The sequence below is a fragment of the Balaenoptera musculus genome, chromosome 6 (genome assembly GCF_009873245.2).
Source record: "Balaenoptera musculus isolate JJ_BM4_2016_0621 chromosome 6, mBalMus1.pri.v3, whole genome shotgun sequence".
NCBI lineage: Eukaryota > Metazoa > Chordata > Mammalia > Artiodactyla > Balaenopteridae > Balaenoptera > Balaenoptera musculus.
Genome location: NC_045790.1, coordinates 110,728,788 through 110,748,721, shown reverse-complemented (window position 1 = coordinate 110,748,721; position 19,934 = coordinate 110,728,788). Strand labels below are relative to the sequence as shown.

The 19,934-nt window shown below is 52.5% G+C and overlaps 1 protein-coding gene across 3 annotated transcripts in view; it reads right to left on the bottom strand.

The window, feature by feature from the left end:
• Positions 1-6,660: 6,660 nt before the first annotated feature.
• The window catches only part of FUBP3 (far upstream element binding protein 3), a 49,590-nt gene continuing 36,316 nt past the window's right edge, over positions 6,661-19,934 (bottom strand). For 2 of the 3 annotated variants that reach the window (XM_036854907.1, XM_036854905.1), the window contains 8 exons: positions 18,777-18,918; positions 14,388-14,548; positions 13,555-13,628; positions 13,127-13,207; positions 12,912-12,988; positions 10,467-10,538; positions 9,062-9,189; positions 6,661-8,012 (listed from right to left, as the gene is read on the bottom strand). In XM_036854907.1, coding sequence (XP_036710802.1) covers positions 8,004-8,012; positions 9,062-9,189; positions 10,467-10,538; positions 12,912-12,988; positions 13,127-13,207; positions 13,555-13,628; positions 14,388-14,548; positions 18,777-18,918 — 744 coding nt within the window. In that variant the 3' untranslated portion in view covers positions 6,661-8,003. The remainder of the gene's footprint in view (positions 8,013-9,061; positions 9,190-10,466; positions 10,539-12,911; positions 12,989-13,126; positions 13,208-13,554; positions 13,629-14,387; positions 14,549-18,776; positions 18,919-19,934) is intronic. The other variant, XM_036854906.1, reaches the window with a different exon arrangement.

The following is a 19,934-nucleotide window of genomic DNA, read 5'->3' as shown; positions in this document are numbered from 1 at the left end:
GATACAAGTGGCATTTAAGTAGCAAGAGATGGATAAGTTCACATTTACATACTTACTTGCCAGTCAACCCACGACAGCAGTGAGACTGGTGATAGAATCAAAACAAAGAGTTTGGGGATGAGTTTCCCCTGAGCCACAGCATCCATGTTATTTCTGAATCGGTTGCACAGTGTGGGTGTGAACTCGACTCAGACAAATAAGCAGTTGTTAAGGACAACAGTATTAAAACTGCTTACCTTGTTATTTTAAATAGTCTTTAATACAACAAATTCAGAAGATTCAAAGAGAAGGTGTAGGAAGAACTTTTTGTTTCAAAGTTGAGTTGCTAAGTAGCCACTGCCAGGCGTAAATGAACCCCTTTCCTGGATGGCAAGCTCCGTAAGGGGAGAAGTGGCTTTGCTTTACCCCCCAGGGCCAAGCACAGTGCCTTGAGTATGGCTGGTGCTTTAGCGATATTAGTTGTGGGTGTTAACTGCACAGTGACCACTGGCCATGGTGAGATGATCTGCCTCGCTTCTAACTGAGCATGGAACTCAGTAATAAACTGAGTGATGAACTTTTTGGTACGATTTTGCTGGAGCAGATACCTGCAGGCCTGAATTCAAAGACCAGCCCAGAGTGAGAATATTCCTCATCAGGAATGTGAACGGTGGTGGCATAACCCAAATGGAAATGGGTTAAGCTAGGAGCATGAGTGGGCATGTTTCAGGTCTTCAGTGGGTTAAATTATGGTGTAGATTATAGACCGATTGTTCGCATGAATATGCATGCAAAGATCCTAAACAAAAATATTGGCAAATCAATCCGATGATACACAAGAAGGATAGGTAATACATTACAACCAAGTGAAGTTTATTCTAGGAATGCAAGGCTGGTTTAACATTTGAAAATCCATCAATGTGATTCACTATATTAAAATTAAAAAGGAGATTATTCACGTGATGCTGTCTATAGATGCAGAAAAAGCACTTGAAAAATTCCACGCCCATTCATGATAAAACTTTTGGCAAACTAGAAACAGAAGGGAATTCCCTTACCCAATAAAAGGTATATACGACAAATGTACAACACATAATTAATGGTGAGTTATTGAAAGTGTTCCCTTAGAATGCAAACAAGACCAGGATGTCCACTCTCATTGTTTTCATTTGATAATGTACTGGCAGTCTTGGCCTTGCAAGGAAGCAATAAAAAGAAACAAATGGCATAAAGATTGGAATGCAAAAAAATGACACCATCATTATTTATAAATGACATGATTCTGAACATAGAAAAGCCAAATGAATCTACAAGTTATTAGAATTAACAAGGAATTTAAGTATGGTCATTGGAATCAAGGTCAATGTGTAAACGTAAATTATATTTCTATCACCAGCAACAAAGAAATTAAAAAATACCATTTCTGATAACAGCAAAATATCAAAAAAACCAGGATTCAATGGAAAGAAAGATGTGCAAGACCTCTATACTGAAAACTACTAAAATTATACAGGGAAATCAAAGAACTAAACAAGAGATAGGGATATACCATATACATGGATAGGAAGACTCAATATTGTTAGGTTGTCAATTCTTCCCATAGATTCAGTGCAATCCCAATCAAAATCCCAGCAGCTTTAAAGTCATTTTTGTGGGGAGTAGGGGATTGATAAACTGATTCTCAAATTTTTATGGAAGTGCAAAGGGCTGAGAATAGCCAGGGCAATATTGAAGAACAAGAAAGCTGAAGGACTCACTATAAATGTACAGTAATTAAGATAGAGTTGCATTGACACAAAAATAGACAAGCAGATTGAACAAATGGAAATTCAGCATATAACATACTTGAGTGCATGGTGTTTAAAAAAATTATAATGGAAAATGTTTAAAGACATTTAATGCATTTTATTGGAATTTGAATCAAACAACTGGGGAACACTAACACAATTTGGAAACCACTGGTGTGGTCTGGTTCCCGAAGACAAACTGAGATGAAGAGACATGATCTGCTCAAGTCACAGAGCAAGTCAGACATCCAAGCAGGGAACAAAAGCCAGGACTCTGGATGCCCCAGCTGGTCGCTGTCTCCCCTTGACTGAGGAAAAGGCAGATCTGGGGAAGAAACTTTCAGTAAATACGCTCAGACAGGTGACCTCGTGGCATGATATCAAGCCCCAAGACAAAACTATGATCCCTGTCCTGTCCGCACCCAATCTTGATCGTCATCCTTCTCTTAAACACAGAGCTGCAGCTGCAAGCATCTGACCGCACCCCAGTGAATGGAAGGTACGTGGACTTTGGGGGCTTGGTCTGAATGCAGCAGAGTGGCTGGCAGTGAGTGACAGCTGGGATAGGCGGGGGGCTCAGGTCCCTGCTCAGGGGCCAAGGTACCTGCTTCCCAGCAAAATCAGGATTAGAGAATCTGATGCAAGAGGGAGAGACCTCTTTTTTATTCCTTTTTGATGTGCTTGTAAAGGTTTTCCTTATTATTATTTTTAATTTTTCTGGCCGCGCCGTGCAGCTTGCGGGATCTTAGTTCCCCGACCAGGGATTGAACCCAGATCTGGCAGTGGCACCGCCGAGTCGTAACCACTGGACCGCCAGGGAATTCCTGTAGAGGGTTTCCTTAAACAGCATCTTGTGGGCCAATACTGAGCAGCCTCGAATCACCCAACAACCGGCCCAAGCCGTCACCCACACATCTGTGTGTTGGGGTCTGGGGGTTGGTCCTGGCTCCTCATCTGCCCCTCAGGGGCAGCTCCTTCCTAATGGCCTAGCTGCCCGGACTTCAGGGGACCAGCGAGCTGGACCTGGGATCATGTGTCCTGGGGAGACCAAGAGAGCCCAGGAGAAGCTTAGAGGGTTCGTGCTGAGGCTGACATCTGTTTCAGATCACACAGTCTGTCCTGGTGCTCAGAGGGGAACAGAAGAAGCCGCCAAAGCAGTCAGAAGCCCTGGACTCAGTTACTACTACGAGATGCCACTGTCTGAGAGCTTATGATAAGCCAGATGTCAAGGGCTTCACATACGTGTCATTGAATCCCACCTCAGCCCCGGGATCGGGGAGGTAGTTATTATTCCCGCTGCAGATAAGGAAACTGTTGAGTAGCGGAGCTTGAGTTTGTACCTTTGAATCTTCCAGTCTGTGCCCACGGTGGGCTGAACCCGTTAGGTCCCTCTAGAACCAACTTAGGTGTCCCTCGCATACGTGTCCGTTTCTGTCCTCAGAGTGGCCAAGTGGGCCAGTTTTGCAGTCTGACTGAGGTCTGAGCCCTGCTCTGTCGCCTCCATAGCCAGGACTCCGGCAAGAACCTGTTCAAACCTGTTTCCGCATCTCCCAGGTGGGCCCCCAGGGCCATGAGGCTCTTACGGGAAAGTAAGGTATTGGCCGTTCTTGTTACTTGCAGCGTGATGCTCTATAAAGTTGCAGAGAAACTGGACCAGCGAATACTGAACCCTTGCTCCTCAGGGAAATACAGGTTCACCGCGTTTTCAACCAGCACATAACTTTGCTTTATGTGTGTTTCTGTTTAGAGCCATCTTATTTAATGTATATTGTCGATTCATTAACGTTGAACTCACAGCCAGCAGCCCTGTAACTCGTGCTTGGGCAAAGCTTCTCTAACACCTGTATCTTCTCTGTAAAGGACATCATTAGACAGCACTACGCTTAGGGGTCATTTTAAACGCACAATAACCAAGGGAAAGCACAAAACTGCAAAATACATGGCACTAAAGAGACGGCCGGGAGGACCCTTGCTTGCAACAGGAGCTGAAACAGGAAGGCAGACTGTTTGCCTGGTTCATCTCAGCTGGGAACACGGGCAGCGGGCAACTCAATTTTTTTTTTTTTCTGGGAATGACCACAAAAGTGTGGTGAGTGCCGATTTTAAGGTTATAAATAAATTTGAGTAGGTGAATTTGCAAATACGGAATCAGAGATGATGATTGACTGCAACGCAGTGACAGGGCCTGACCCGTGCTTGGCACACAGCACTAACTTTTAGGGCTGTTTCCTCATCCTATCAACTGTCTCACTTGGTGGCGTTGGCCGTGTCCCCCTGCTTGACCATGAGCCCCCTGTGGGCAATCGTGATGCTCTCTGTTGAAGCCCTGGGTGAAGGGCAGCACAGAACTTGGCCCAGAACCCCACGTACTTGTGTGGATAAGGGCAATTGACTTAGCTTTGGACTCTGAGCCCTCGTCTGTAAAACGGGAAGAACAGACCTGCCTACCACCCTAGGCGTGGAGACCCCCAGCAAAGGAGATGCCTGGAAAGGGCCAGAACTTTCTTGGTAGATTCTACTAAAAGGCCCTCAAGACAAAGGCCAGTGGAGATTCCCATTGTTTCAGGGCTGTCTTCACTTGGCCTTCCACCCACCCAAGATGCGGACCCAGGACCAGCACGCCCCGCGGGATTGAGCGTCAATCCACTTTCTGGCCGTTAATCTCGAAGAGTCTATCAGGGCCATTTGCATTAGACCATCTTAAAAACCCCAGCTGGGCCCCAGGGGGCCAGAAGTGGGTTCGGGAAACAGTGCTGCCGTAGCCAGCTAGAGGCTGAGGCCCCGTGGCATCCAAACTCCCTCTTGGACCAAGCCCTGCAACACGCCATCTGTACCCCAGCCAACCTGACTACGGGGGCTGCAGGAGGACATCGTGGATGGTCACCACTTGAGAGGGACACTGGGAAGCCTGCACCTCCTACCTGAGACCAGGGTTAGTGATGGAGGCACCTGGCTGGCGGACTCCCCGCCCTCAGCCCAAACTCTTGGGTGGGTTGGGAACAGCCCAGCTGGGTCCTTGGATCCTGAGCTTGGGCGGCTGGCAGAGCCCAAGCATGCAAGTGTGATGGAGTATGGGAGGTGGGGCAAGAGTTCTGCAGACAGACTGGGCACCCGCCCTCCTCCCCTGCCTCCCCCAACACACAGACTGTCCCTTCTGTGATGACCATGCAGCTTTCTTAATGGAACACAATCGCTGAACTTGGTACATTTCAAGCACTTTAGCCTTCCAGGACACCAGACTGCTGATGAAAACCATCTTCCGTGGGCGCCATGTTAATGAGAGGCCAAATTTCATATGCTTGCAAACTTTCCCCCTGCCTCCTGCTGGACTACACACCGCCTCTCCTCCCCGGTGCCTCAATAAAAGGCTGCATCAGAGAGGGAGAGAGAGAGAGAGAGAGAGAGACAGAGAGACAGAGAGAGAGAGAGAGAGATTTCCATAATTTATAGTATGGGCATTTCACTGGGGACAAGCGCTAATCTGTACTTACCGATACATTTAAGAAAATGCATCCTCCTGCAAGCCTGCACCATTTATGACTCTTGGCACAAACCGCAATGCTCAGTCTTCAATTAAGGGACACCTTAGGGTTCATTATCACACAATCGCTCCCTGTGAACCATGCCAAATGCTGTTTTGGCACAGAGCTTGGAAGATGAATTAGAAGGAAGCCTTCTCTGTAATGCCCTCTCCCTAATTCCCTTTCCCATCATCAGCGTTTATGCCCTCCTCTGGCTCGACCCCTCCTTCCTTCCAAGTGGCTTTTACTATTCAATCTCTCAACGTCAAACTCGATTCTCTAGAGGTGTAGTTAAAGATGCCACATCTCCTTTTTGTCTTCCGGCTCTCAACAGGCCTCAGAATGGCTGCAGATGGGCTGCTCTCCACACCCCTTTTTGGCCTAAAGGAGCCACAGATGCTTTTTTTCCCCTCCTCTTAGAGCCTGGGGTAGAGAAAAGAAAAGGGACCAGAACTGGAAACACACACACACACAAGAACGAGCCATAAGGAGGGGTCTGACAGGACCCTCCTAGCAGCACTGTGTCTGAATGAAGAGACGCCTCCGTGCAGAGCGGCAGAGGCAGGGCACGTTCACAGTCGAGGGGAGAGCTGTGCTCCAAGCCGGGTGCTTCCATCAACGGGCAGGGAAGCAGGAAAAAAAGGAGTCGAAGGCCGATCCCCTGTGCTCCTCAGTAACCCTGCAGTCCAGGGCCCACACTGTCCCCGTGTGTCCTGAAACCACAGGACCCTCCACGGTGGTTTCAACCTATGGGTAAGGACACCCCCTTTCTGTTTCCTTAATGAAAACAGTGAAACAAAATGAGCACAGTCGCCGGCACTTTCCAGCTCTCTCAGCAGCTCAGGGTCCCACAGCCGGTCCAGGGCTGAGAGTAAACAGCCCCCACATAGGGAGGGAGCAGACCGCGGGCCAGACTGACCACGGGCCAGACTGACCGCGGGCCAGACTGACTGCTTCGGTCCCCACTTCTCAGGCGCACGTGTGGGGAGGTGCGTGGAAGGGAGAGGGCGAGCCGCGCTGAGCCCCTTCAGTGAATCTTCCAGCTCCACTTGGGATGGCAGCACTTCTGCGCAAGGAACCTGGCGGTTAAGACTTCTTGGTGTCACACCCACATCAAGAGATGAGCAGATGTGACAGGTAAGAGGGGCTGAGGTACCAAGGCTCTGAAGTCAAACTGTTAGATTATACGAAGCCATGAAGATAAAATTAGCTTAACGAAGTAGTTACAAACGTAGGCTGTGCACCAGCTAGGTCGGGCCGACGTAGCGCAAGACGATCGGCCGAGAGCGGCCAGAATCCTCGCCTTTATCTCAGTGGGCAGCGGGCAGGGGCAGCGGGAGGAACAAGCAAACGGAGAGCAAACAGACTAAAAATACTTTGCCCACAAGATGTCTTGTGGAAATTTTATTATGTAGAGTGTAAAATGAATTGTCAGTCCAATAAAAACAACACTTTTTTTAAAAAACAACATGCATAACATTTTCCAATTGCCTTTTTTAATAGTTAGACATTTCAAGCATTATAAGGAAAATAAGGAGAAAAACCCCAGACACTGTAACTTCAGTATATCTCAAACGGAATGTCCCCCAGGTCAATTGAAAAACGCAAGAAAAAATAGCTTCAATTCCGTTTTTCTTTCCTTTAAAAATACATGTTATCTGTACAAGATACACTACAGTAAACACTGGAAATCATATTATCCCTTTTATTAAATCAAAATTATTTAATTCATATTGTGGTTAATGCTAGATTTATTTATTCATCTAGTTAATTTGACAAATATTAAGAAAATATTTAAAAGAAAAAAGCAAAAAACACCTTGGAATTAAAAAATAGTTACTACATTTTTATGCGGTTTAATGTTCCACAGTGTTTGTTAAAAGTTATATTGAATTTATTTTTAATATTAAAAATAACAGTATTTATATTTCTGAGAGAATAGAGAAAGGTTTTTTTGTTTTGTTTTTAAAACAAGCTTGGAGGTCTTAGATACACAATTGCAATCGGTAGGTAATGGAGACATGAAAAAACGTCTGCTAAACACACAAACACATTTTTATATTATTACCCCTTTAGAACTCTAAGAAATTATACAAACCCTATAAAATGCCCCCTCCCGATCCCTGTTGGACAGCAATACAATTATCTGTCTCAATTCAGAATTCACATAATTAATTACAATACATAATAGTTCAGTTTTTAAAAAAATGCAATAAAACCAGACAGCCAAGATACAAGAAATTAGAAGTAAAACATTTAATGAATTTACACATTTAAGAATATTTAAATACTGTTTAAAATTTTTTTAAAGAATTTGTTACAAGCCACCTAAGACTTCCAAGCCACTTTCTGTTGCAACAGAAAAAACTGTAAATAAAAAGACACGCAAACAAAACAAAACAAAAACACACCATGTTGAAATGTCACTGCTCTGCGGCACATTCTGGTGCCCGAATTTGCAGGTATTGCTCCAAAAAGAATCCCAGAGCTTACACATTTGAAGTAACAAACAAAAATAACAAAACAAAAATTATCAGCAATTTTTAGTAACTGATTTTCCCGATTTTTAGAAAAATTCTGTTAATCTAAATATAGTGTTTCACAGAACAAAACAAAGGTTCTTCATCAAAAGGTTTGCAAATCTAAAAACCTCTGTTACAAATAGGTTTTGCTCACAATGGTTTCGGGGGGGGAAAGGGAGCTGCAGGCCACTGTCCTACTGTTCCTGCGGAAGGAAGGGAGAGAGCAGTTAGTCTGACGGCGAGTTCTCAAGCGCTGGCCTGGGGTCAGGGGCTCTGTCTGCAGGGAGGTGACAGGAGCTGACACACACGCCCGCACGCCCGCGGGCACATGCCATCCTTCCGGGCCTCGTCATGGGATCTGGCCCAGACAAAACCTCTCTTGTACAGGAGGCCCCGGGGCACCTCCTTCCACAGGGGGTGCTGGGCGGGGAGCGGGGATTGAGCGAGTGATGCTTCTTCTCAGTCACCTACCACCCTGACACCTGTTCCCACCAGGCCCAGGCGCAGAGGGCCATTCTGGCAGTGAGATGAACGACTGGCCTTGGGTCCAGGGCCTGTGGTAACTGACACACTGTCCACAGGGACCTGACTGGCATCGGGTCGCCTGAAAAATGCACCTGAAATGTGACCTGCGGCAGTAGTTGGTCCCCTTCCCTGCATTTACAAGAAAACCATTCTGGGCCTCTGACTAGACAGAGCCCTCCAGGTTTCCAGGCAGGGCCCAGCCTCCAGAGGCTGTGGACTAGCCCTGCTCCTGCGGCCCCTCACTGCTGACTGGGGACAAGCGTGACAGCCTGGCCACACCATGCTTTTCAAGAACAGGCCTGGGGAGTGACCCCAGTGCCAGTCCTACTCCCTAGTCACATGCCACGCTGGCCCAGAGTCAGCTAAGTTTGCCACGCTCCTCTATAGCTGGGGGACCTGGGCTCCAGAGGAAGAAACTGAGTGCCACTCAGCACTGCGCTCTGGGTCTGGATTTGAGGGAAGACCAGGCTCGTCCTGGTAGGGGCTGCCCAAACAATTCCTCCACTTGGCTCAGACTTGTCCTGTCTGGGGCGAGGAGGGGGCAGGGAGGCTGCCGCGGGGCACTCTGCAGACGGCGGCCGTGCTGAGCAGTGCCAGGGCCCAAGCAGTTCCTCCACAGCCCAGGGGCCCCGTGCTCTGGCCCCAGGGTCAGGCACACACAGAGGCTTGGAGGGGGGGTCAGGGTTGGTCTGGGAAGTCTTGGCAGTGCTGGCGATCGGCTACAGACCTGGCTGTGGGCCTGAGCTTGCCCTAATGTTTGCCCGTAGAATGCGACCTGCTGTCTGTAATACTCCGCCCAGGCCATTGTGTAGTCCGGCGGGGAGCTGGCCTGAGGAGCGGCGCTGGCAGCGTGACCTGATCGACAAAGCAAAGCACGGGTTACTGGGAGCAGGGACGCACTTGTGGGAGGCAAGGACACCGTGAGCCTGGAGGGATCCCTTCCCAAAGCCTCGGGGGCATCCGCAACAAGTGCCCGATGCTCAGCTCTCCCTCCAGACCCCTCAGCGAGCTGCGCCAGGACTGGTCTGCCCGAGCCCGGCTGCAGAAAGCGCAGTTATCAGTCTCTCCTCGCCCGGTCCCCGCTCCACTCCTCCAAGACCTTCCTGTCTGTCTTCTCTCTCCAGAATCACATTCTCTGCATCTGTCTGCCTGTCCTGCCAGCTCGCAGTCAGTGCCCCAGGCCGGAGGGGGACGGGGAGGAGGGACGGCGAGAAAGCGGGTGCCCCGGCACGGGGGTGTGTGCACCTGCGCAGGGCATCCCGGCCCATGCGTGTCTGGGAATCTGGATGGGGGGCTCTGGGAAGACTTTCACCGGGTGCTCCAGGTGACGGTGACCTCCCTGACCCCCACCCTGGCCCCCAGAAGGGTACTGACCTGGTAATGATCCCAAACACAGGGTGAACATTTCTTTGACGGCCTATGACCTGAGCTCTTCCAACTAGCAAGTAACACCCTTCAGACTCAAGATACGTGAGACACCTCCTTCCAACAATACCCGAACATTCCGGTTCAGCAGTTTTGGGATTCACACCAGAGACTTTAGTACTAATTTTAAATGATTCACTTGGGGTTTTTTTGTTTTTGGTTGTTGTTATTAGGTTTCCTCCTCCTCTTTTTAAAAAGACTGGTTTAGTTAAGAAAACTGGCACAGTTAAGAGCTCACTTTGGAAGAAAAACAACTCAGCACCCGTTCCGACCCTGGACTCCCTGCTCTGGGTGTCACCGTCCCCTTCCTCTTCACCTGTCCTGAAACGGCCAGGAAGAGCCGGGCAGCGGCAAGACCGCAAGGCAGTCAGGAAACGGCTCCCGGCTGGTCTGAGTCCTAACCAAGCGGTTCTCAAGCGGACGGCCAAGGCCGGGACCGTCCCTGAGGGCAGGTGCCACGCTCTTCCGGGCCCTCTGGAGTCCAGAAGAGAAGCGCGAGGAAGGGTGGAGGACGGCAAAGGACGACCGCGCATCTCCCCTGACAGGCACACGCGGGGAGAGGGCGGCAAAGGTAGACGCGGAGATCCGACTCACACAGGGAAAGCGGGAAAGAAAAAAAGGGGTCAGGGGACCACGGACTCTGAAGTCTACAGTCTTGGGGGCTCTGTGGCTGGGGAGCTGCTTGTTAAGAAGGCCAACGCACTCACTCTGTTTTTTGTAATAGTCTTCCCAGGCCTTGCTGTAGTCGGGCTGGCTGCTCTGCGGCTGGCTCTGCTGGCCTGGGCGAAGAACACAAAAGCAGTCAGGCCTTTGGGCTCCCGGGGCCTCAGCCCCCAGCCCGCAGGCTGCAGGCCCTGCTCTCTGCACTCACTCCCTTGCCCCTGTGGCCCGGGGTCGGGGGGGGCGGTGAGGAGCCAGGCCGACCCCCAAGAGGGCCTCCACTCAGGCCGGCGAGGCTGGGGCTGGCAGACAGCTGCCCCGCAAGGGCGACCAGCAGGCAGGGCCTCAACTCCCTTCAGTCGGGGACTCTGGGCTGCCACGAGCAGAGCCCCCCGGGCCAGAGTGCTGTCTGCGGCTCCCTGGATTGGCCTGTAAACCAACAAAGAATCCAAATGGCGCTGACCACTCCCTTTCCCTGGCCCTTCTGTTCAAGGACTGATGGCTTTGCCTTTGCACGAGGAGAACTACAGGGGACACACAGGGAAAGTGTCCAGAGACTGCGCTAAAGATGACAGAAGACGGGGTACACACCTGACCCCCAGCCTCGCGCCTGTCCGGGGTGAGGGCGAGGACGCGTTGGGGGTCGTCCCCGCCCTCCTCTCCACATCACTGGGGGCAGAAAGGCTGGGCTGGGGGGAGCAGAGCAGCAGCCTGCCCAGGGGCACGGGGGGCGGGTAGTGTTTAAAAGACTTGACCACAGCGGGAAGTCGGGACCCTCCTTCTGCCGAGGGCCGCCCCCCCCCCCACAACATCCTTTCTTGTCAGATACACAGCCTGCAGCGTGCTCAAAAACACATTTCACGGCACAATGCTTTCCCCAAGAGTTAACTTCCTCAAGGCTGAGGAGGGGCGCAGGCACGAGGACAGTCGGTGTGTGTGGGGGACCCCTCCTCCCTGTATTGCGGCAGGACGGGACTCGGACCTGGACACTGGCGCCAGGAGAAGGCAAGGCCTGGGCAACGCGGCAGCAGGAACTGTCCCCTCAGACACGGAGGCTGTGGGCAAGTGGGATTTTTCTTCCAAACAAGCTTTCACTGACCAAAATCAATTCTCAATTCCCCCGAATGAACCCAGCGACACCACAGGTGAAGGCTGGTGCACTGGCTGCGTTTTCTCCTGCTCAGCCCACGTGCCTTTGCCAACTCCTCGCCCGCCTGGCCTGAGGCGGCAGCGGGGCGGGCTCTGCGGGAACCGTCCCCCCGCAGGGAGATGGACGTGTCCCCTGCAGCCTCAACGGAAAGCCTCCCCACAGTCCAGGGCTTCTCCCGGCTCCTCTGTCCTGGGCGATGGGCACTGGGGAACCCTCTCTGGGTCGCCTCCCGCCCTGGGGGTGCCCTCTGATGGAACAGGAGGAAACAAAACACGCCCAGGCTGCGGGATAAGTGAGCACAGTGAAATGGGGAGGGTAGAATCTGGGTGCTGTGTAGGTGTTCGTGTGAAGTTCTTTAAGATACTCTGCACGTTTAAGGTATTCCGTAAGAAAACAAGAAAGGGGGAAGGGAGGGAACAAACACAACCATGCAATTTCAGAGCTCACAAGTACTTTCGAAATCAAGTCCAAACCCTTCATTTCACAGATGACAAAACTGGAGCCCCAGAGAAGCGGGGACATGCCTCAGGCTGCCCAGCACTGCTCCAGACTCATGGGGTGCTTCTCCAGCTGTGAACCTGACCAGGCGCCCCGGGGCAGGGTCCCACACCCAGCACTCTGCTCAAGGGGAATGGGGTAGAACCCCGGGCCCAACCCCTTGTGGGCAAAGCTGCAGCGCGGGTCCTGCAGCCTGGCGCGCCAAGGGGAGCCTGCAGACGTGCTGAAGAGCGCTTTCCAAACCCCACCAGGCTGGCCCTTCACACGTCAAAAGAACCTAAGGTAAGGTTTTTGTTCGGAAAGCTGTGCAAGATGGGCTCTACCAGCAGTAAAACTCAAGAATGACTCCTGAAGCTGACATGGGGGCCGGAGAGTGGGAGGGGGTTTAATTCCAACGAGAACCTTCTCTTTTACAATCAGTTTTCATAGAGAGCAAATTCTCTAACCGTGCGCCTTCTGGAAGTTCAGGAGATAGAGAGTCCATTTCTAAGATGGTGCTGGGGAGGAGAGAGGGAGAAGGCCACCTTGAGGCCAGAGGAGGGGAGCAGGCGGGGCACCCATTAGGCGGGGCTGCTGGAAGAGGCGGCGGCGGTGGGAGGGGCCGAGGGGCAGGAGGGGCTCAGGTCAAACCACACCCTCAGGGCCCACAGGCCTTTCGGACCCGTTTCTGGGGGACCAGAGTGACAGAAGGCTGCAGCTCTGAGAAGGACGGACGGAGTAGGTGGGAAAGAAAGGCCTGAGAAGGTGGGCCAGGAGAGAGGCGGGCCCCCTGTCCCCGCCCAGCTGGAGATGCGCCCAGCAGGCCTGTCCCCGGGGGCGTCCCACCTCCTCCCGAGTCACTTACTTGGAACCTGCTGTGTGGGCTGCTGCCACGCCTGGTAGGTGCTGCCCCAGCCCTGGGTCAGAAAGGCCGGAGGACCACTGCGGAGGACAAGAGCCACTCATTCCAGGGCAGGCCACACCCCGCCCCTGACCCCGGTCCGCCCGCCCACCCCCCAGGCAAGCGCAATGCTCTCTGCAGGAGAAGCGGGCAGGACAGAGTAAAGGCAGCCCACCCACCTCACAGGGGCGCTGTGAGGGTTTCCGTTCACTTTAGCAGCAATGTTTGGGAAGCACCCTGAGCTCCTTGGAGGAAAGGTGCTGAAAGAAAGTGGAAAACAGTGACAACGGCTGGGGACCCAACAACGGCTTTTGCAAAAACAAACAAACAAACAAACAAAAACCCCTCCCGCCACCCAGCCCCAGGGCGGTAAGCTCTCCTTGGGGATGCTGGCGGGACCAGAAGACCCTCCGCCCTCTGGGAAGGCTCTCGCCCCAGCACTGGTCAGTGAGCAACAGACAGGCCAGGGGGACCACCAGTGAGAGAGAAGGAGAGGAGTCCTGCCCACACCCAGAACTTCCGGCTTTCGGCTGGCACTCCCTGGAAATAGCTGGAAAAGGAGGACCCCTTGGGGGGAGTGAGTTCTTCCAGTCAAGAAAAGACTCACTTTTGATGCGGCGCGGCAGGTGGCTGGCTGAAGGGGCTCTGTCCGAAGGCTCCGGGTGCTCCGAGACTGGTACCCTGTCAGGGCACAGAGGGAACTCTCACCTCCTGTCGGCTGCACCTGCACCCTCTGCCCAGGCCCGCCCCGAGGCAAACCACAGCTTTCAGGGAGAGAGACAAGTGAAGTAAAGATACCCTACGGCACTCGCACTAGCCTTCCTTGCCCACAGTGGGCTTTATTTGCAGAAACAGCTTCTGCCCCTTGAGTGACCGATACCACCACACAACCAATACTGGCACCACCACAACTGCCCTAGCATGTCACCCTGGGGGTAGGGACCAACCTGCTGACTCTCCCGTCAATTTAGGCTGGCCCACAGCTTTCTGCCATTCTACGTCCCCTTTGAGGTGAGCAGTGGCCAATCTGTCCTCCATCAACACTCCCTTTCTTTATCTGCTTTGAGGTGCCTGAAACTAAAGCCAGAGTCAATGAACGCTGCCTGCAGGGCTGGCCGCCAGGGCGATGCCAGTGGGAGTTCAGGGGCAGTGCTGGGGGAAGGCTGCGGCCCCTGGCTGCTCATCTACGCCTGCAGGGCCAGCGGCTCAGGGCCTGAGCTGCGGTGGCCTGGGCGAGCTCTGCGCGTCTGGGCCTGGCCCTGGTGTCCCTGCGCCCCGACCTTCCCCCTCAGCAAAGTGGGAGGGGGCTGTTGCCCTCACATCACGTGAGGACCGAGAGCCACAGGAAGTACAAGGTTCTGGGGAGAAACAGGTGCCTTGGACATCCAAATGAAAACCCAGCTACTATTAGGCCAGGTGGGGAAAGGACCTTGTACGTACGCCAACTTTCTCATCTATGAGATGTCTGGCCAGCTCAATCTGTTGAGGAACCCCCCTGATGGTGAATATCCGCAGGTTGGGGTCCGTGTTGGGAGGGGGGTTCCGCTGAAGCTCCACGTGTGCTCCTGACTGCTGGTTTATGCTTTTGATGTTCTCACCCCCTGTGGGCAGGAGGACACAGAAGAATAAGTGGCTACAGTTGTCTCCTCCAGAGGAGGAATGGGTATTTTCTGCACACCAGCGCTCGTCCTAAGAGTAGACAAGTACTTTCCATTTATACTTTAAAACGGCTCTTGTAAAAACTGGAGCTGTCTCATTTGTGAAGCCAGACTTGTGAAGCAAAGCTGAGGCGCAATGACACCACGTGGCACCAGCTGGTCTCCGTCTCAGTGTCCTATGCAGAGGTCTGGAGTGGCCCAGAAACCAGGTCTGGGCCTTGGCCCACAGATTTGCACACAATGAGCTCAGCTCCGGAGAAGGCACTTCATCCTTCTCAGCATGAGAATGGTGACCTGATGGCCCCTCCATGGCACAATGGGGGCCTTCAGCCCCGGTGTGGGCCACCGCACTGCTGTCTCCCGCCCTCCACAGGTCAAACAGACGGCCACAGGCCCCAACAATACCCAGAGCCCACTCAGGCCTTTAATATCCCATCCTGTCTCTTCTCAAGCCTCTGCTTCCCCCGTGGGTGGGGGACAGGTCCAGACAGAGCGGCAGCCCGAGAATGGAGGTCACAGAGGCCTGGGTGGAGCGGGGCTAATGAAAATGTAGTTGGACTCTTTGAAAAACCTGTGAGAGTCCCAGTCTCTTAATGAAATTTGCGTAACAAAAGCTCCATCAGTGTAACAATGGTTTGATTCTTCTCTTCAAATTTCACAGAACGTACAGATCAGCTCTGCTCAACTGGGTTGGCGGAGCCAGAATTCAAGGAAAACTTGGAGCACAGAGTTTTGCAGAACTGGAAAAAGATGACGTGTATAAAATCTGGTGCAGGGTACCAGGGAGCCCCAAAGGGTCAAAGCGAAGACTAAAGGCCAGTCTCTGTGTCACCCCTCCCCACCAAGAGTCGAAACTAAGCTGCAGTGACATTTCTCGTTTCATTGTACACGTCCACAATCCTTCAAACTCCCAACCTGCCCTCCACCCGCCCTGCTGGAAAGCCACGTCTGAACAAAAGCATCGAGGAGTAGGTAAGTAAGGGAGCAGGCACGGCCCTCTCATCCAGAAAGCACGATGGGATCCTAGGAGGGTCAGGATGCAAAGAGGGAGCCTGGGTCCGGCCATTCTTCCCGAAGGCAGCGTGAGCGGCCCTCACACCGTAGTAAGGAAACCAGGAGACTGTCGGCATTCAAGAAAGCTTGGTTCAAACGTTAGTCTGGGTAGGATGTTAGCTTGGTTTAGGGTAGTTTTAAATTTAAAAGCGAATTAAAAAAAAAGAAAAGCCCAGCAGACCAAAGTGTTGTATGCATGGTTTTCTTAACGATCTGCTGCAGTTTGAGGGAGGTGTCCCTACGTTTCCTACTTTGAGCAAACACGTGGTCTCGGGCGCGGCACCAGCCAAGGCAAGAAAGTCACAGAGGGCTTCCCTGGTGGCGCAGTGGTTGAGAATCTGCCTGCCAGTGCAGGGGACACGGGTTCGAGCCCTGGTCTGGGAAGATCCCACATGCCGCGGAGCAACTAAGCCCATGCGCCACAGCTACTGAGCCTGCGCGTCTGGGGCCTGTGCCCCGCAACGGGAGAGCCCGCAACGGGAGAGCCCGCGACGGTGAGCGGCCTGCGCACCGCGATGAGGAGTGGTCCCCGCTTGCCACAACTAGAGAAAGCCCTTGCACAGAAACGAAGATCCAACACAGCCAAAAATAAATAAATAAAATAAATAAATTAAAAAAAAAAAAGAAAGTCGCAGAAAGTCTTCAGCAGCTTCACTTTGCTTCCAGGTACGTGCAAGCCCCTCCCAGCCCCACAACTACCGACCTTTACTCAGGTCATGAATTTTACCTCCTTTGCATCATGAAAAGTAAGCAGCTTCGCTCCTAGGCAAGAGTGTTCTGGGGGAGCGGCGAAGAGCTAAGAACAGGCGGAGACCTTCCCACTGCACACCCAGCACTTGAAGGGACCCCCACCCCACCCTCTGCCCAGACCACTCGGTCCCGGAGACAAAAGCACAGAAGGGCGCGCGTGTCTGGAACAGAGAAGCCCACGGGCCCAGACCGGCTCCCCTCCATCCGGCACTTGGACCGGCAGCCCCAGACTCCTCCCCGAGGCCTCAGGCCCGCGCTAATAAGGCGAGGAGGCCCCGCAAAACTGCATGGGGCCGGAAGGAGTTAATGTAAGTTCATCTTCCTTCAGAATGAGGCCACCAGCCTGGCACACGGTAGCTGTCTGCAGGCCCGCTCAGCGGCCTCTGCTGCGTTCTTCCGCCTGATGGGGGGCAGAAGCGGCCCACCCGCGGCCCCCGGCTGGATGTGAAATCGTAAAGCAATTAATCAAACCTGCTAAAAGGCTTGGCTGACAAGAGCAGGGCTGGCCACACTATCTGTCACTATTGCTGTATTTATCATGGAAATCCAGCAGGGGCCCAGGGAGGTGCAGCGTCTGTCCAAGGGCTGCAGGGCCTGCCTGCGTGTGGCTCCCCTCACCCGCGCCTTTCCCAGGAAACAGGAAGACCTCATACCCAGCCCCTGGGGCGGGGAGTTACAGAAAGACCCCTGCTCCTGCCTGACCGAAACTTAGCCTGGCTTCCCAAGGCTGCTACTGGAGCACCAGGACACAGCATCGGTTACCGCTACGTTCTGCTGTCTCTTCCCTCCGGGGATCGCTCAGGATGACTCTGTAGAGGACAAACTATGAGCGACTGTCCTGTGAGCACCGAGGTTTCACTGACTAGGAGGAACTGTCGCAGTGAAGACAGCAAGGCTCTGCCAGGTCTGGAGAAGACACTTCCCATGAAAACCTCGTTGACAAAACGGTTCTCAAAAAGCACAGAAAAACCTAGATCTGATTCTCGAACTCCAGGCATCAGCTGGATTTAACCTCATGGCAGCAGGCCAGCTGATGGTCTGGGCAGCACGTCTGACTTATCGCAGCATTTGGGCAGCCAACAATGTCCATTAAACACCTCCCAGCATGTACGCCCTGCCAGAAAATTAAAACAAACCTACGTCGTTCCTACCACCTCTGAGAGGTTAACCACCCAAGAGACAACACAGATACAGGAGATAAACGTTTTAAAAGAGCATAAAACACACACTGTCCGAGAGTGGGACGGAGTGCAGATTCTGGGAGGTGAACGAGGGGGACAGGAGGAATTCCAGCCCCGTGCCCGCTCGTGAGGCCGTGCCACGGCAGCCTCAGCTTTCTGCTGGTGACGACGTTCCCAGGTCAGTTTCCACGGGATGCTAGCACCCCTCCAACAGCTAAGAGATGTCTGGTGATCACAGAAATTGGGGAAACTCTAGGGAGAAAACTGTATTTATTTCTTCCACATGTCGTCAAACACATACAAAGGGAATAAACAGGCAAATACAAAACCCAACGCTGAACGTGGGTTTCCCGCCAGGTCAAGGGCTTTGCTTAGAGAGCAGAGAAGCTGAGCCACTGCTCCGGGGGCCCCAGACCTGCTCTCAGCAGCCTTCCTTGGCCGAGGCCAGCCCAGGTGAGCCCAGGTGAGCCCAGCTGAGCCCAGCTGAGCCCAGGTGGGCCCAGCTGAGCCCAGGTGAGCCCAGGCCAGCCCGCAACAGTGGTCTAGAAGCCCGTCTGCTCCCTCCCTCGCTGTTCACTGAAGGGCAGGAAGGAGCCACGTTAGCCGTTAACGAGGGTTCCCACCTAACGTTCTCGAAAACGCCTAGAAACAACTAACAAATCAATTTTTATTTCCCTCCACAGGGTGCCTGAGACTCATGGTAAATATGCTGAAAAGATAAAAACCACTTCCACATGTTGTGTCAACAGAGAACAAATACCCAAATCCAGTAAGGAAAAAAGTGACACACTTGTCAGAAAGCAATCTTCGCTTGAGGAAATTATCTTAACGGCTCCTCTAAGCTCCCTGGAGGTGAGTTAATCACCAATCAGTCGATCGACAAACATTCAGAGGCCCCTCACCTGTGCAGGGTGCCTCTTCAACAACCTAAGCTGCTTCCACAGGCAGTGGGTCTTCCTGACCATCTGTTTACACGCTCTAATGAAGTACTGGCTTTGCCCCATTCATGAGAAGGCCCATGCAGAGGACGGTTCCTGCAGAAGGCAGCGGACGCCTCGGACCTGGCCCCTCAGTCAAGCGCAGCAAACAGAAGGAACTCTGTGCTTCAAAGGTATTGGACGTGGCCTGTCTGCTCTCAGGTCAAACACCTGGAAGGGGAACGCCGAACTCCAGCGACCGCCTCTTACCTTTGCCTATGACGAGGCCGCACTTATCTGCCGGCACTGTGTAGGTTATCTCCTGGATGCCACCAGGGGTTCCCACGCTCCAGTCACCGCGGCCACGGCCTCTTCCTCTGGCTACCGCCAGGCCTCCAAAGCCATCTCTTTCCTGGGAAGGAAGCAAAGCTCAGGTGACATTTCTGTCACTGCCACCAGCACTATTTTTCACCTCCGGGGAGGAGGTTAAGTGACAGGATGTAATCAACGCCACGCATTAGAACCTGAGCACCTTTCCACAGTTCAGATTCTGAAGTGCTCTTTACAAGTAGAATTAACACAAATCACAGGCGCATTCAAGGAGACATACGCGGATAAATCACGTGGTTACATAAACAGCACAAACACACCCAACTAAAACAGGCAGTCAGATATAAATTCCTAAGTCTGAAGCCCAGTGCCCTTATCCCTGGAGTTTTAATTACTGGGCCTTAATCTACAGGCATCAGGAGCTGGTTTTCTCCTCAATGCTGGGCCTACCAGAAACCAGATATTAGATGCTAAAGAGCTATGAGCTTTTGAAAGTGACACATGAGTAGCAAGGATGACTTCTGACCCTCCCCCGACAAAGCTGCTATAGAGGACAATTCAGACACGGCTCTAAGAGTCAGAATACCCTGCAGTTCAACCAGCAAAAAGAATAACAGGGTTTCAAAGAAAAATTGGTTGTCTTGCTCCCCAAGAGAGGGAGGAACAAGGCAGGCCCATCCGCCCATGGTCCGGGGCTGGAGAAGTCTCCCGACTTATTCTCACAGTTTCCCCACCAGAGAGCGAAACCCACATCCAACACCTAAGCGAGGAAGATTCCTTTCATTCGAGGGCAAAACACCCCATTCCAGCCTCTGTCCTTTGAGTCACTTTGGAGCAGCAGCATTTAAAATCTTGTAAAGGTTGAGGGCAAACCTGGTCAAGCTGAGAGCTCCTTCACGGAAGGGAGAAGCTGAGCGGGCGTTCGGCACAGCCTGCTCCTGTCGATTAAGGGTAAACTGAATGTTTACCCAGAATCGAAACCAGCAGAAAGCCGAGCTCACTGGAGTGCTTTCTGTTGCACTCTGCTTTCATGAGAGACAAATGACAAGTAAAGAAGGTGATTTTAGGGATTTATGTTAGAACACAAACACGTGGCCA